General features: G+C 36.3%; 1 protein-coding gene across 1 annotated transcript in view; it reads right to left on the minus strand.

Annotated features, from left to right (window-relative positions):
- rdgB (retinal degeneration B) overlaps positions 1-18669 on the minus strand; it is a 597535-nt gene that overhangs the window by 175181 nt on the left and 403685 nt on the right. The window contains exon 15 of the mRNA XM_090373500.1: positions 12658-12774. Coding sequence (XP_090229626.1) covers positions 12658-12774 — 117 coding nt within the window. The remainder of the gene's footprint in view (positions 1-12657; positions 12775-18669) is intronic.

Raw genomic sequence — 18669 nt, forward strand, 5'->3', positions numbered from 1 at the left:
CCTCAATATATTTCTTGTCCTCTTGACTTTCATATTCCCCAATATCTATCGGGGTGTGTGTTTTTTTTTTTTTAATATAGGTTCTGTCACTGAAAGCTCAGGCAATTAGGTGACAGGACCTGTCAGAGAATAATGGGTACCCTCGCTTACCTCCTAGCAGTGTGTACAGGCAACATGGGATACCATTAGGAGTCCTGTGGTCAAAAGCTAGACCACAACAACAGAACCCAACATAATACTTCTCACATATCTTACACAATAGTTTTGTTTGGCTACCGAGATGTATACTTCAGAAGAGTACTTATGGTGCAGTTGTGGGAACCACTGGTGGCACCTTCTCCCCAAACACTATGTACCCTATGGTATCGAGCTTATTCAAGCCATCAAAGCCTTAAAAATCCGTTAGATCTCATTGAAGGTGTTCAAGCCTCTAGGTGCTGCACTTTTCAGAACTGAAACTTTTCTTGGTAAGAGCATCACTTTGTACCCCTCACTAATCTTGTGGTTCTCTGCATTTGTTCCAATGGATAAACATCCATTCATAAATGAAACTTCCAGTCCTGCATGCAGTACTCAAGATACAAGGTGTGGCTATTAAATAATAAGGTTGTTGCAATAAAATAAATATAAGGAAAAATTTTGTACCTTACAAGTTATCACCTTCAAAATAATTTCCTCAAGGTTGCATTTCTTCCAAGCACAGAAACATTTCTGGAACTCATCTTCTGTAAGCCCTTTTAACACTTCGGTCTGCCATATGCTCTAATGCTGAACTAGGCAGCTGAGTGCTTGGTGGGTTCCCAATTTCAATCGCTTCAAAGCCCTGTCCTTAAAGCTGTCATATAAGCTCACTTATCAGAACACTGAATTTGTGCTTAATCTCCTTACTCATGATGAACATTCATTAAAGGCTTATTTAATATAATCTTGATTTATAGGAGAATTGTTCTTGGCAGTTCTCCAGCAAAAGCACTCCCACTACCTTGAGCTATTTGCTTTGCTTTGCTTCTCTAGTCTAAGGTAATTTTAGTCTAAATTTAATTTAAAAATACCACATGAAACTAAGAGATAAAAGTATAATAATGTTACATTAATCCCGGCTTATGCAATAGCAGTACTATACAATTTTAAGTTATGTTTTTTTTTTTTTTTTTTTTATGAAAACCCCAAGCACATAGATATTAGAACCTACAGTACTTAGTACCATGCATGGGTTGAAAGTCAAGAAGAGCTTTTGCTTTTAACGCCCACTTTATCAGATAAACAGAAGAGAGAGATGTGCACTAATTTTACACAAAAATCAATTTTTAAGTAATATAAAAAAGCCCACTTAGCAGCCTCAAAAAGCAATCTGTTTATTCTTTATGTAGTGCATTCTTATGAATACAAACACAATTTTCTTGCCTAAAAATTGTGAATTTTGGTTACCATTTTGGTCATATAGAAAGCTTCATAGGATTACAGCATCAACAGTTGGTAGGTATTTTGTTGGGTCCACTTGTAGGTGTTGATTATATCTATTGTGTAAGCTGGAAAATATCTGGTCAGCCCACTGGACTTGAGAGATATGACTGGAGTTCAGATATATTCCTACTGAGAATAACATGAGTTTAGTGTCAAATACTAGGCTGAAGAAGTTTGGGTATAAATGAAAAAGGTTTTAGGTTACACTTCTCAGATTCTTCTCTTCATTCCTATTTACTTATTGCAATGATGAAGGGAAAGGGACCAACGAAAAGTGCAAATGCCAGTAGTGCTAGGAAACGAAACAAAATTGATTTAGAAATGAAGAAGATTAATTAAGAAGTACGAAGCAGGACAAAGTTTGTCATCTATTGCATGGAATTAAGTCTTGCTGCTTCAACAGTGAATACTATTTTAAGGGACAGTGTACATATAAAATTTTAAAGAATCAATGCATTTAAGATCAACAGTGATCACAAAACAGCATTCAGGTGCTATATCGAAGATGGAAAAGCTATTAATAATATGGATGAAAAATCAGATTCGGAAGCAAGTGCCCGAGTCCAATGGCCATTCAAGCAAAGGCAAGAAGTATGCATCGCGCTGGTTTCCAAAACATTAAAGTATGCGGAGAAGTTGCCAGTGCTGATTCTGCAGCTAGAGAGAAATTTTGTGACGTGTTTGAAAAAACCTTCTAAATCTACACAGCCCTCAACTTCTGCAGCAGCAGTGTGCTTAACAGCTAGAGTTAATTCTGGTAATGATGCTCGAAGGTAAAACTTGATGTTATGCCTGTCTCCTCTCTCTTTTTGTAATTTTATAATTTAGAAATTTTTGTAAACTTTTGTAATTTTTCCTGCGTATGAGATAAAAAAAACTGATTGAATAAATAATTCTATTTACATATTCAATGAACATTTCTTTTTTCGCTTCAATCAAATTTGCAATTGCTGCATAAGCATTAAGATAAATTTGACTTACGTAAAATTACGACTTACACAGAATTCTGTGGAACGTAACCCTTATGTAAGTGGTTGTATATTCTTTGAATGGCAAGATATCAAAAGGCAAGATATCAAATTATTAGCATTGAGCTAATAATTTGTCTAATTCTTCCTTAAATTTATTTAAACTACACACTTCCCAACGATAGATGGAAATTTGTTCCAGGATAAAGTACTTCTGACTGAAAGCAATCTACACATCCATCGTGCAACCACCCTTCCTCAACTGATATTTATGCCACTTTGTGCGAGTTTTCTGAGAAAAAATAAGGATGGCATCAGCATTCAGCTTAAACCATTCAAAGCCTCAAACATCTCAATCAGATCTCCTCATTTTCAAACATTGCAATTTGCAGAGAAAAAAAATCTTTCATGACAAGGGCTTTCTTTTATTTTCCTCACTGACCTCATTGCGACACAACCTTCCTAAATTGCAGCTTCCAGACCTGTATACCTTACTCAAGCTGTGGCCTAAAATTGCCTTACACAATGGGACAATCAGATGTTTATTCCTGATAACAAAATTCCCGTATATCATTGATGAGACCCCATGAGCTGTCTTACCAGCATTCTGCACTGCTCAGAGAATTTCATGCATAAAGTATATGTGAGAACTTCATGCATATTGCTTATTCTAGCCACAAAGAGCATAGCATTGAACACTGATCTAGTGGATCACCTTGTGGCCAAGAGATCACAAAAAAGCACTTCTGTAGTATACAGGGTGATCCAAAAGTCAGTAAACAATTAAAGAATCAGTATTTAAGTGAATTTTTGACGTATGGTAATGAGATTAGCGCAGAAATGCATAGAATTATGTGGGTTTTTTCCCCAAAGTATGTCCAAATTATTTCCAAGCATGCCCAACAGGTGGCACTTGATCTCAAACACTACAAAGCACCTCATTATAGTAAATGTTCAATGTGGTGGCCTTCGTTGTCGAGCACTGCCTGAAGATGAGGAACGACGTTATGGACAGCATGAAACAGCATTTTTGGAGGTATCAATGCCATCGTATAGTCTTTTAGCACTGCTAATGATGTTAGGTGATCTCTGTAAACCCATGGCTTCAGGTAGCTCCATAACCAAAAATCACAGGGCGTCGGGTCTGGAGACTTTGGTGGCCATTCATGCTGAAAGTGACAGCTTATCACTCAATTCTATCCAAACGCTGAGAGTAACAGTTGTTTCAGAGGAGAAGCAATATGGGGTGGTGCTCCATCCTGCATGAATGTCACAACATCCAAAGCTTGCCTTCCCCCCAGGTTAGGGATAACGCAGTTTCGTAACACGTCAGCATAACGCTGACCTGTGACAGTGACAGTTTCAAAACCAGAGCCACTGATTTCCTGAAAGAAAAATGGCCCTATAACAAAAGAAGAGGTGAATCCACACCGTTACTTCTGATTGATGCAATGGAGTTTCTGTGTAAGCTTGAGGGTTTTCCGTCACCTAAATTCTGCAATTGTGTGTTTACAGTGCCATTGAGAGTGCAATGGGCTTCATCCGCCCACAAAACATTTGACAGCCAGTTGTCACGTTCTTCAATTCACTGAAAGAACCATAACGCAAATGCTTCCTGCTTTGAAAAATCGGGACGTGTAAGTTCTTGAAGGTGTTGAATTTTATACGGATATCTATGGAGGACTACTCTTAGTGCGCTCCACACACTCCCATATGGAACTCCAGTTCAATGTGGAACTTCACGAGAGCTTGCTTCTCCATGTGATGAAGATGCCATTAGAGTAACCATGTCTTCCACAACTGCAGCCACAGTTGTAGCAAATGTTGATGGTCTTCCACTTCGTGTACGATTTTGTAACGAACCAGTTGTCTCAAATTTCTTAATCATCATCTTTAGTCCTGCACCAGTCATTGGTCCTTTATCACGTTGCATACCCTTCAGCTAACAGAAAGATTGCAAAGCTGCAGCATTAAGGTAATAACATTTGATCAACAGTGCTTATCCGGTAATGATAACATGACCCCTTAGCTTCTTTTCTTTTTCTTTCCCAAATGTTCACTAAACTGCTTAGCTGTTGTTCTTGCAGTACCTTTATAGCAAACATTCATTTGCGATACAGCACCACATAGTGGACATATCTGGAACTAATTTCGACGTTCTTTCAGAAAAAACCCCACGTAATTCTATGTATTTCTGTGCTAATCTCATTACCGTACGTCAAAAATTCACTGAAAATACTGATTCTCTAATTGTTTATTGACTTTTGGATCACCCTGTATATCTGAAAGGGTATATTTTGAAGAAAAATTATGAGCAATGATAGTCGACCTTAAAGTCCTATGAAATACAGTCCATTTCTCTACAGATTTCAGACATAAAAAAAAAAAAAAAAAACCCCTTATAATAGTGTCAGCATCAAGAGCTTTTTCAATAAACAGGCATTGTAAGAAAAGATGCTCATTTTGGATAAAAGCATTCCATATGTTAGAATATGCTTTTACCATAAAATCTGAGGAGGTCCAATTTTTCTGAAAGCCGTAACAGTCAACTGTGTTTCACCTAATCAAGCATCTTGCCTAATCAATTGAATATTGGTTATAGTTTTATTGATTAGTTTGATCTTTTCCAGGTTTAGAAAAGGTTAGGAATGCTGAATGATGCCAAGATTTGGAGTAGATACATTCAGGGAATGTTTTGGTTAAGGAACAGTAATAAAGAGTTCATGGCATTGTTGTCAATAAAAGAAATATACATTTTCTCTTGAACTTTAAAAGGAACTGAAAGTGTTAATCATCCATCAATATTTTAGATAACGATAATATTAAATAATGATAATTTTCATGATAAATTTTGCTAATATTAGCAAAATTTATCATGAAAATTGATATCATGAAATATCAAAATATCATGAAAGGTGTGGTGCTGGGGATTGATGGCAGTGATAATGAAACAAATAAATACATGGGCTGTGATAGGTTAACTAAGAATAAGTGCATGTATACTTGCACATAAACCAATGCTAGAAGTACAGTAAATAAGTTTGATGAATTTGAAGTGCTGGGCAAGACATCGAAGGCAGATATTTTGGGGTTTCAGAGATATGGTGTCACACAGATATTAGGAATGCAGAATTGGAATTTGGAGAGTACAATGTACAGAAAGGATAGGAAGGGAGGAAAAGTTATGCTGTTTACATTTTTGGTGTGACAAAAATACTGGAAAAGCAAAAATGAGAGTGTGTGTGTTACAGACCTAACGACTCTAATGAGTACAACAAACAATTGTACAGAAAAAGAGTGGGCCAATAAATCAGAATGTCTTATAATGGCGGATTTCAATTTCCTAGATATTGACTGAAACTTGTGGGTTGATCATTCACACACTAGCAAGACTTTTGTGTATTTATTGGATGACTGTTTTCTGCAGCAGCATGTTCAAGAGGCAACCAGAGAGGGTAATACTCTTGATCTGGTTATCAGCAATGATTATTCGTGTATTAAGACTTTTGCAGATAAAGGAACCACTATGTGGCAGTGAGCACAGTGTACTGATGTGGCATTTACTTAAATATATAATTACCAACAGGGGTAAAGGAAAAGATTTTTGCTTCCATAAAGTGGTCTCAGACAGTTTTTAAATTCTGTACAGTGGGACCAACTGATGACTGATGATGTTACCAACAGCAAATTCTAAGTGGGAAGCATTCAAGGAATTAATTATGGAAGCTACTAGGATTTTCATACTAACTAAGAAATATTGTTCAAACTTGAGGCGTAAATGGATGTCAGATGAACTAATGAGACTCATGGCAGAAAACAAAAATGCATGAGATGCATATAAATTATCAGGCGACACAGAAGCTATGGCAGATATAAGCCAGTCTGTAATCAAATAACAAAGGATGCTAAGAAAAACAGCAAGGACTTCTTTACTTATATAAACTCTGAAAGCAACAGGATGAATCAGATTTGTCCACTTGATATCGATGGTTTGACTGTTGATGATCCTGCTCAGATAGCTGATAAACTGAATGAGCATTTTGCATTTACATTCACACATGAGGCAGATTAAGGGAGGAAAACACCACAAGTTTATCAAACTGTAACAGGGTGCTTAATGATTTTGTAATAACTGAGAGCAACTTGGAGGTGAATCTCTTGAAGTTAAACATAAGAAAGGCACCTGGGGTTGATGGGATCGATCCAGTTATATTAAAGAAGGTGGCAAAAGAACCAAGCAAACCCTTAGCCATAATAATGAGAGCATCCTTGGATTAGGATATACAAATGAATTTGGGATAAATTGTACAAATTTATCCCAAATTCACAAAGAGAAATCTAAGGGTGACAAGAGTAATTACAAACTAGATAGTTTAACTTCTGTTATGGGTAAAATAATGGAGTCACTGGTTAAAGATGCATTGCAGGATCATCTAGACAAGACTGCAGCAATAATTCAGATAGAGCCAAGTCTTGTCTAACAAATTTGATTGGATACTATGATGTGGTTACACAGGAACTAGATGCAAAAAATAATTTTGATATCATATACTTGGATTTGAGGAAAGCTTTTGACACCGTTATGCATGGAAGATTACTGTACAAATTGGAGCAGTATGGTATTAATGGTAAATTGCTACAATAGATAAAAGGGTGGCTGAGTGGGAGAAGACAGAGTGGTAATCAATGGACACTGCTCTTTGTGGACTAATGTTATTAATGGAGTCCCACAGTGTTCGGCGTTGGGCCCACCATTGTTTTGTATATTTATCAATGATATTGAGACAGTATATCAGGCTTAATGTCAAAGTTTGCAGATGATACAAAGATTGGCAGGGTTGTTAATGACGGTAATGGAAGTGAGCTACTGCAACAGGTTCTAGAAAATTTTGGCAGATGGGCTGAGAAGTGGCAACTGAAGTTTAACACTGACGAATGCAAAATACTGCATATGGGTTGGTACTTTCCTCTGGGGTAGAAGTAACCCCCAGAGGAAAGTACCAACAGGGTGGTAGAAAATGAAAAAACCTGGAAGTCAATGATTTACAGGAATTTTGCTAGCAGAGAAAAGGAGGTGATTATCCCTTTGTATAAAGGAGTGGTCAGTTGCATCGGCTGGATACTAGGCACCTGTGAAGTGATCTGATTGAAGTGTTATAAGGCCTTGAATAGGTTGAGAATGCTGAATTCTAATGGGATTCTTCTGTTTGCTCAGATTACAAACCTGAGGGGGTATAAGTTCAAACTGAGGAAAGAGTTGTAGAATAGATATGCTGAAATTTGCTCTTAGCCAGCAGGTGGTTAATTGCTGGAACAAACTTCCATCTGTTGTTCTGGAAGTTGTAGCTTAAATAAATTGAAGGAGGAACTGGACAAACTTTTAGAGGGAATGGTTGTGTAAAATTGGGTTTTGTTTTTTTTTTTTTTTGGCTGATGCTACATAAGCTCATATGCTTGCTTTCTTGCCTCACATGCATTTATTACTATTATTACTAATGGCAGTAATATTAACAGATTTTTAATGGAGTTTTTTAATAGATTTTTATGATTTTTTTTTTTTTTTTTTTAGGACTAATGTGAATCACCAGTGATATTAATATTACTCTAGTACTGGTGATCATTAATAATCAGCAGCAATAATATAACCACTACTACTGCTAATTTATACTATCTTGTCTATGAAATGGCGGTGGCTGATCATTTTATGCCTCTTCACTCTATGAAGGAACTCTGGAAGAAAGACTGAATTAGCAAGTCAATCCAATCTGACATTGTGCTCTTAAACACAATATATATATATATATAAGCTAAATTAAAATAGGATACTGCCAATAGCATGGCAAACCAGTAGAGTGAAAATGAACTGAACCAAATAAAATAACAATAACAGAAAAATATAGGGGGGGGGGTAAAGAAGAAAAGGGTAGTGTTGAAGCAATTTCCTAATATAATTTAGAAATTAAGCCAATTAAAAGAAATTTAGCAGCACCCCCTCGATGGCACCCGTTTCCGAATTATGTGAAATCTCACTAAGGTGGAAACGTAAACTAACATTACATGATCAAATAAACCTTTACCCCCCCCCCTATATTTTTCTGTTATTGTTATTTTATTTGGTTCAGTTCATTTTCACTGGTTTGCCATGCTACTGGCAATAACGTATTTTAATTTAGCTTTTTATACGCAACGTGTAATGGATTGTGCTTTTCTGCGGCCACTGATGTTAGTTTTTTTGTTATTATTTTTTTTAATATATATTTCAGTAAATTTTATTTCTCTATTTAATTTTTGATTAATTTGATCACACACACACACACACACACACACACACACACACACACACACACACACACACACACACACACACACACACACACACACACACACACACACGATCTGTCTGGAAAATATCCAGCCATTTTGAATATCTTGAGAGAACTGGTCGCGAGGCCTTGATTTAACTTGCCAGCTCGTTAGAGGAGACCTTACTGCGCATGCATGAACAGACTCTCTCCCATGGGGCTAGTTAGTCGGCAGTAAGACGTTGTTGAGTGAGCTTGTGTAATGTGTGACTGTCGCATTCACAATGACCGAGCGAGTATATCAGCGAATCATGGATTCAGTTTTGTTTCAACTCGGACATTCATCCGCGGAAACTATTCGAATGATTAAGAAGGCTTTCGGGGATGATTCAATGAGTGAAATGAGTGAAAGCCCAGAAAAAAAATGTGGTACCGTCGCTTCAAAGATGGGTGTGAATCTGCTGAAAGTGATCCAGGATCTGAACGGCCTTCAACAACCAGAACACCCGAAAATGTTGACTGCTTGCGGGCTGCAATCAATGGAAATTAGCAATTGACATTGAGAGAATTAGAAGATGTGGGGGATTCCATGGACTATTGTTTCAGAGATTTTGACCGAGGATCTTGGCAAGAAATGTGTGTACGCAAAATTTGTTCTGCAGCTCCTGTCACAAGGTTAGAAAGGATTTTGTGTTGAAGCTGCACAGGACTTGCTTGAAACCGTTAACAATGACCGAAATTTCCTCAAAAATGCCATAATCAGAGATGAGCCATGGGTCTATGACTTCTGGCTTTTCCGAAAGCTAAAATTGCCGTTGAAAGGGAGATTTCAGACCATGGACAAGATTAAGGAGAACACAATGAGGCAGCTGATGGCGATCTTCGACATGATTTTATGGTTTTCACTGCTTGCTCATTATTCTCATGCATGTGTATGTGTGAGAGAGAGAGAGAGAAAGAGAGAGAGAGAGAGAGAGTGCAAAGGTTTTTTATGAAAGACAATACTGCTGGTCTGCACTGAACTCTTCTTGTGTGTTCACAGAAAATTTCAGGTTTGTAACTACAGTTCATCCTTGAACAACACGGGTTTGAACTGCGTGGGTCCACATATATGCAGATTTTTTTCGATAAATATTTTGGAAAATTTTGGAAAATATAATATATATATACAAAGATATATATCTTTGTACATAATAGCTTAATTTTTGATGTTTGCACATGAGGCAATGTATGCATAAACTCAAGAGAAGAAAAAAGCAAAAAGTATAAAAAATCGTATTAAGTAAATATTATGAGATGAATTAACAATCTAATAATTGTATCGGGTTTTAAAAACAGGTAGCCTCCGGTTAGTCTATTATAAAAAAAGTTAAAATTTATCAAAACATATGCACACAACCACTTACAGACTGCACATGGCGCCATTCGGAGTCGAGAGAAATGTAAACAAAAGTAAAGATGCAGTATTAAATTATAACTGCATAAAATTAACTATAGTACATACTGTACTACTGTAATGTCTGCGCGGATAGCACAGTGGTATCGTCACTGTCCTCCCTGCACCGGGTAGAAAAGGCCCAGGTTCGAATCCTGTTGATGACGTGAAGAACTTTAGTGGGTTTTTTCACTTCGTGGCTGAGTTAGTCGGTCTCAGGCGTAGATAGCAAGGTTTCCACACAGAAACTGGGGTTTTTTTCATCCAGCAAACAGGCAAATCGACCATAGAACACACACAATTTACGGACAAATAAATATATGTATTTTATGGGGGAGCGTAATATCATAATTTTTTGTACTACTGTAATAATTTCATAGCCACCTCCTGTTGCCATTGCGGTGAGCTCAAGTTCCTCTTGTATATTAATGACCATCTTCCATTGACTGGAAATCCTATCCATAGTTTTGCCAATGATAGCACATTGCATCCCACTTTCCATTTTGAGAAACCTTGCCCTGCTCAATCAGCTTCAACTTCTCAAATATCTGCTACCAATTCCTTAAATGCTGATCTCCAAGTAATTCTCCAGTGGTGCAAAGACAACTTAGTTGATTTCAATCCTTCTAAAACTCAGTCTTGTCTTATATCTCGCAAAAAGGATTCTTCTGCTTCTATGCTTATCTTTGGTGACACTCCGATTTCTAGGCAAAATGATATATCTCTTTTGGGGATTACCCTGACTTCTAATCTCTCTTGGGACAAGCACATTACAAATATTGCTTCCTCTGCATCTGAAAAACTTGGTTTTCTCTTTTGCTCTCGGCGTTACTTTTCTTCCAAACAGCTGTTCACTCTGTACAAATTGCAAATCCACACTACCATGGAATATTGTTCCCACATCTGGGACGGTGCCCCCAAAACCTCTCTCAGACTTCTAGATTCCATTCAGAAGAGGGCAGTTAGGTTAATTAATGACTCCTCTCTAATACATTCTCTGCACTCACTGTCTCAGAGACGTACTGTTTCTGCTGCATGCCTTTTTTACAGATACTTCCATGGGCACTGTTCTGAATTGGCTTCTATAATTCCCGCTCTCTCTCTCTCTTTCTCTTTCAAAACAGTCCGAACACGTGCCGCCACCAGCCAACATCCATTTACTGTCCAACTTCAAACTAACAGAACCAACTTTTCATCTTCCTTGTTTATTCTTTCAACTGCCATTTTCTGGAACAACCTTCCTTCATACATATTTCCTGAAAATTACAGTCTACAGAAGTTCAAGTCTAATGTAAATAAATATCTTTCGTCTTCTCAACCTCCAACCGAAACACGGTACTAAGTACTATCGGTTCTAATACCGCTCGTCTTTGGGGGTTTCATAAAAAAAAACACTACAGAATAACATTAAAGCACAATGAGACAACATTCAACATTTACCATGAGCGATCTCACAATGGTGAACGTTTTAGGAACAAAGCAGATTCCTAAATCAATGAATGTAGATCAGAAGTGGGAAAGAGTGAGGTGTTGTCATGGGATTGCACAATATTTTGAAGCTAGTGAAGCTCAGTTTTTAGGGCAGTATGTCACTATGGACAAAACATGGGTGCCCCACTTCAACCTAGAAACAAAAGAACAATTGAAACACTGAAAGCATCCCACTTCTATCCCCCCCCCTCCTAAAATATTTAGAGTGCAGAATTCAGCTAGGAAAGTCATGGCACGAATCTTCTGGATTGCAGATTGAATGATCATGGTTGATTTTCTGGAACGAGATTCCACTATTAATACTGAGAATTATTCTAACCTACTGTGACATTTCCATAAGGAACTGAAGTTCAAGGGGCACAGGCAATTAGCCAAAGGATTCATCTTGTCAAAATTTGCATGGGCAGCCATGGTCATGCAGTATTTGTTAATCAAGCAACACTGTGTGATTCTGGGTTCAAACTATTACAACAACCATCCTACTCACTGATTTTGGCTCCATTGGATTATTTTCTATTTCCAAATCTCAAAAAGGACTTGAAAGGATGGAAATTCAATAAGTGAAAATGCTGCTATGGATGCATTCAATAACTCTGAATTTTATTTGAGCGGGTTATGAAAGCTTGTTGTTGTTGGAAGTTTTACAGTGCAATGGCAGCCAAAGGCCATTATGCGCCAAATAATGGTAGGAATGAAAGCTAGTGGTTCACGTCTGAAAGTACTGACTTAATGGGAGGGGGGGGGGGCAAACTGCATTGAAAAAATAAATGGATTGTTATAACTTTCCAGCATTTCTTCTACAAGACACTAGAAACTTTAACTTCCCCTTGTATTTCAGTATTTATAGTGATAATCTGCATCAAATATTTACTCATTTCTTATTAATTCTGTGTTTTAAAACTTATTTAAATCAGCAATAATATAAGCTTTCTGCGATAACAAATGTCCAACAGCTAACTAAAATGTCATGATTATACTGAGAAAACAGAAATCTAACCTTTAGTTTTACTGAAGTTCTTTTCTTTATCCACTTTTCTCTAGGTTGAGTTGGAATGAAAACAGCAGAATCTTTGTCGATCTCGCCTACAACACCCAAGTTTTCTGATCTGATTAGCTGCATAGCAGAATACAGCAGTTATACATATATGCCAATGTCACAAAATATAATGAACATATTCTAGCAATACATAACACCTATGTGAAATTAAAGTATGTTTAACAGTGATTTTTAATACTTTACTAATAATATTATGCAGTTCTTAACAAGTAAATCAATTCTGAATCTGAAATTTAAGATATTAGCATATTATAAAATTAGTGTAAAACACTCATATTTATAATATGCTAATCTATACCACATACAGATAAATAAGAGTATATCTGAATTATTATGATTCTTCTAATGATAAACGTTTCTCACAAAACACTGGAAGTGCCTACTATTTAAGTCAGACCATACCTGATAACAAATCTGTATCTTTATTCATACCATTAACTAAGTGTTATGCAGAGTGTGTACCAATTACATGGCATACTCTTACTTAGGTTTATTCTCCCAAAATCTGCGTACATTAATCATATCTACTCTCACATTATCTTAATTTACCTATGCCATCCACTGAGATCACAAGTAGTAAATGACCAACAAGTGGAAACAAGAAGGCAGAAAAATGGGAAAAAAGAGGAAATAGTCTTGTGCAGTCAAAAGAGCAAATGTTTAACCTATGCAGAGCATGGACATTAAAGTGAAGGGGAAAAAATGCATAATAAGAAATAAATAATTGCGAAATTGATAAAATAATTATAAAATTGACAAAAGAAAAAAAAAAGGATGTTGCCACACAATCTACAAAACTAGCCAATTAGAACCAAAACAGTAATGTGTCTTCATTTCTGGTGTAAACCACCAGCCAAAGGGCAAAAAGCATAAACTTAAATTTGTTACCAAAATAAATATATTTTTTTAAGGATTAAAATGTGAACTTTAGAGTTGATACTATGAAGACGAGAAATTAAAAACTGTAATCGACAACAGAAATTTCTAGAAACATACACCATCCAGGCGCCATCACTTCTCCAGATAAACGACACACACACGTACCCGGCTGTCGACATGGTGTAACAGGAAACGTGATTCATCAGACCAGATGACCTTCTTCCAATCACTCAATGTCCAGGTTCGATGCTTGCATGCCCATTGTATGTGCTGTTGGTCCATGGTTAGTGGCGAACTGTGGTTAGCATGGGCACTTGGAGCAGCCTGCGGCTAAGCAGCTCCATTTTCAGTAGGGTTGGATGTACTGTGTGTTGTGACACATTACTCCCGTCACCAGCATTTCCATTACCAGTAAAGTTGCACCACAGTCGCCCTTCTGTTGCCACGTGCCATCCGGGTAAGCCTTCGTTCACCTCGAACATCGATGAGCCGTGGTCGTTCAACACACCTTGCAGCCAGTTCGTGGGTTTCCCCTCCTCGGCCCACTTTTGGTAGGTACTAACCACAGCTGACCGTGAGCACCCCACCAGCTGTGCCGTTTTGGATATGCTCTGATCCAGTCGTCTGGCCTTTGTCAAAACTCGCTTAAGTCCGCTGCCTTGCCCATGAAGAACAAGAGTGACACTGATTAATGGCTCAGTATCAGGTGTTTTTAATACTGTGTCCCGACCCGCACTGTAGTTCACCTGCAGTTCCTTCGATTTGCATAACAACTCTCTGGTCATAATGTTTTGGCTCATCGGTGTATATAAATAATATAATTGCGTATGTGAAGGGAGATTAAATAACGTGCTGAAAAAGTTATCATAATGTACTAAAGGAGGTAAAGTATCAAAATGAATATAATCAAATGTTGTAGACCACTTTCTAAAATGTGCATGGCTTTAGACCAGTGGTGTCCAACCTTTTCCTGTTCAGGCACCGTATTCAAAGTTAGATTTGTTTTGCAGGCCGCACTGAGTGATTCAAGAAATATTAGTGTGTTACATTTTCCATGTCTTGCTACATGTAAAAGAAAGTTTCTCTTTTCATGTTACCGTTTTTTAATTTCTGGCTGTATATAAAAAATGCAAATTCCCAACACTTTTATCTGCAGCAAATCTATGTCAGTGAATTATTTTTAGATTTTATTTAAATAAAAATATGATACTTTTGTTTTTTTAACAAATACTTTAGTTTTGTTTTTTTTAAAAACACATTACTAAGTACAATACCCAATAACATATACTGAACGGAACTTAACATTTAATGAGATGATTGAGGCTGGATGTTTTTAGATAATTGTTCAAAATTTGTGACGCAAATTCTCAATACAGAATGAAGATGCTCATCTGTTATTCTGTTTCTTTTTAAATATTAATTTGATTTCGTGCGTGAAAAAATTCTTACAAACATATGTTGATCAGAACAAAGTAGACATTTTCATGGCATTTTCCTTTATTAGCAGAAAATCTTCAAATGGGAGGAGAGCCTTGTAGAGAATTCAAGTAGTTTATTTTGGCAGTTCATATATTTATTTTTGAACCATGTTTTGGCTTGAAGATCAATAATTTAAAGTTGCAAGCTGGGATTGTAGTTTTCAGCCAAAGAAGTAAACGGATTCTCAAACAAGCTTACGTATTTTTTGTGGGATCTTATATCAGCAAATCGACTTTCAAACTCATCAAAAAGTAATTGTAATAATGAGAGGCAATGACTTATGTGAAATATGCGTTTCTCTTTTAGCTCGGTACAACATTCAAAGTGAACTAAATTGCCTTGCTCAATTTGGCATTTAAATGATAAAAACTAATTCTAAAATGATTTGACAACTATTTCTGAAATGAAGGAAAACTGGTCTCTGATTTTACAAATCAGAGACCAGTTTTCCTTCCCCTTGTAGTTTTAAATTAAGAGCATTTAAATGACTAGAAATGTCTGTAAAAATTGCAAGATCAAACAGCCACTGCATATTTGATAGTTATTTTATAGTTTAAACGATATAACACTTTGCCACAACTAAGCCATCTCACTGCACTATATAAAATTGGATCTTCGTATTCAGCTTCAATTTCTGAAAGAAACTGCTGAAACATAAGGCGATTATGACATTAAAAAATTTACCGTTGAAATAACCACATTCACATAATGTGCTGAAGATCCAATACTTTCACGCAGTATCCAGCATCTTGATGCACAATACAGTGAATGAATTCCAGTTGAAGGTTCAACTGCGATATCATTTATTTTCTTGGTTATTCCATCCATAAGTCCAATGTTTTTACCAATAATATTTTTTGCATGGTCAGCTGACTCCTATCAGGGCAAAAATTTTCAAAAAGATTGGCAAAAATTTTCAAAAAGATTTTCACATGTAGCTGTTCTGTGCATACTCTGTAGATCAGCTAAATCTTCAACTGGTACAAAATTATCATTAATTCCACATATGAATATAAGGAGTTGGGCTGTGTCATTTATATCAGTACTGTCATCCAGTGCCACACTAAAATATTTCATTTGTTTTATGTTTTCCAAAAGTTGTTTGAACAAATTCTTTTCAATATTTTCTATTCTTTGCATAATTGTTTGCCAAGACAAACTAATGTCGTGTATCATTGTTCGTTTCTATAGACAAATTTCTTTCACAACTTTTAACAAACAACATTTAAACAAATTCACCATCCCTCAACAGTTTACTTTCAAAAGCAATTAAATGTGCAACTTGATAACTGGCAATTACAGCAGATAAATTTCTTGACTGATAGGTTTTCAATGTGTTTTGCTAATTTTTAATTCATTTTGTAACATTGAACTCCTTTCTTTTCAAAACATTCTTTTATATTGACATAAGATTTTATGATGTTTGGAATCATAGTGTCGTTTTAAATAATATTCTTTAAAAACTGACAGTTTTCAAAGAATATAATTTAAAAATTATATTCTTTAAAACACTCCTAACACACCCCCAATACACTGCTTTTACGTCATACTCAACGAAGAAATTGTCTTCAGTTCACCTCTGATTTAAATTACAACACTCCAAATTGACTCTCCTCCTTAGGAACATTTTTAAGGATGATTTTTTAATTCCCTACAAATTAATAATAATCCAATACAAGTTATATCAAAATAGCAGAATTTCACAATATGAAAAGATTGATATGTATATAACTGTATTTAGCGTACATATGACTGCACTGGACTATATGTACATGCAGTGGCGTGACTCTCTAAAATGCTGTTTTAGTTCACTTTCCGTATAAAAATTATTTGTGGGCCGTAGGGTGGACACCACTGCTTTAGACAATAATATTTAGTTATATAATAGTACATACAAAATCTTCCATCTATATATAACATATTAATAAAATTTATCCTGCATCAGTATGTAAAAATATATCATTATGAAATTCCAGCTTAGGAATGGCTCATCCTTCATTTTTACGCATTATTTCTTATGGAGGAATTATACTTGGTCATGAAGAAAGGCAAATATCATTTAGTTCCAAGTAAATTTGTAAATATATATAATTATAACTTTGAACTTTTAAACAAATAAATACCTATTTTATCACCAGAAATACAGGCAAGCACATCACAGCCTAATGGTTAAGAACAGAATGAAAAACAACTGATATACACCAGGCACTGGTAATCCACATGTGCATATGCAGGATTGACAGAATGGGCAAAAAGAATCAAACTGAGTTAGCATTAGTATTAGTAGAGGCATATTATGCGAGAAAGCAAGCTTCTACAGAATCAGCCAAAAAAAAAAAAAATCTTCCCACTTCACCCATCCATTAATTCCAAAAGATTGTCCGACTCTTCCTTGATTTTATTTAAGCTACAGGTTCCAAAATGATTGATGGAAGTTTGTTCCATCTATCGATGTGGAATTTGCCACCTCAGCTGTGTAATCTGAACGAGCAAGAGATCTTAAGAAACCAATGCACAGTTGCCAAAATATACAAATTCATCATATAATGTATTAGTAAATACAAACAAATTGATGCAAAAAGCGAGGCTTATTTAGCATCATGTCTTACAAGGTAAAACACATGGCCAAGTGAGTAAGAGTAGCAGTAAAAAGCAATCAATGTTTAGTATTAGCATAAGTAGTGGTAGTATTAGTATTAGCATATGATACATGAAAGTAAGCTTATACAGAATCAGCAAAAAAAACAAAAAAAAACCACTTCCCATTCACCGCTCCAAAAGTTTGCGTAGTTCTTCCTTGAATTTATTTAAGCTACCAAGTTGCACAATGACACATGACAGATGGAAGTTTGTTCCATCAATCAACCACTCGCTGGCTAAAGACAAATTTCCGCACATCTATTCTGCAACTGTCTTATCTCAATTTGAATTTACCTCACCTCAGGTGCATAATCTGAGCAAGAGGAAGAATCCCATCAGCATTGATGTGTGTTCAAACCATTTAAAGCCTTAAACACCTTAATCAGATCATCTTGCAGGTGCTTAGTCTCCAGATGCTGCAATTTCCAGGAATTAAGCCTTTCTTGTAAAAGCACCCCTTTGTTCCCCCTCACCAATCTCATTACCTGTTCCAGCAGCTACACATCCTTCCTAAAATGAGGCCTCAGACCTGTATGCAATACTCAAGGTGTGGCCTGACGTTTGCCTTATACAGCTCCTTATTGCTCCTTGCAAAATTCCTGTATATCACTGACATAACCTAATGAGCTGCTTTGTCAGCCTGTTTGCACTGCTCAGTAAACTTCATATCTGACTGAACAATCCTGAGTGTAATGTAGTACTGAACAGTTGGTATGTTATTCTGGGGTAACTGCTAGCCATATGCAGTACTCTGCATTTATCAGTTTTAAACTTCAGTTGCCCCTTCTCAGCCCATCAGCCCAACTTTTCTCGATCCTGTTGCATTAGCATACTGTCATTAACAACCCTGCCAACCTTTGTATCATCTGGAAACCTGGACATTAAGCCTAATATACCTTCATCAATATCATTGATAAATATAGAAAACAATGGGCCTAACACTGAACCCTGGGA

This window comes from Mastigoproctus giganteus, chromosome 5 (genome assembly GCF_048544385.1).
Source record: "Mastigoproctus giganteus isolate SK-2022 chromosome 5, ASM4854438v1, whole genome shotgun sequence".
NCBI lineage: Eukaryota > Metazoa > Arthropoda > Arachnida > Uropygi > Thelyphonidae > Mastigoproctus > Mastigoproctus giganteus.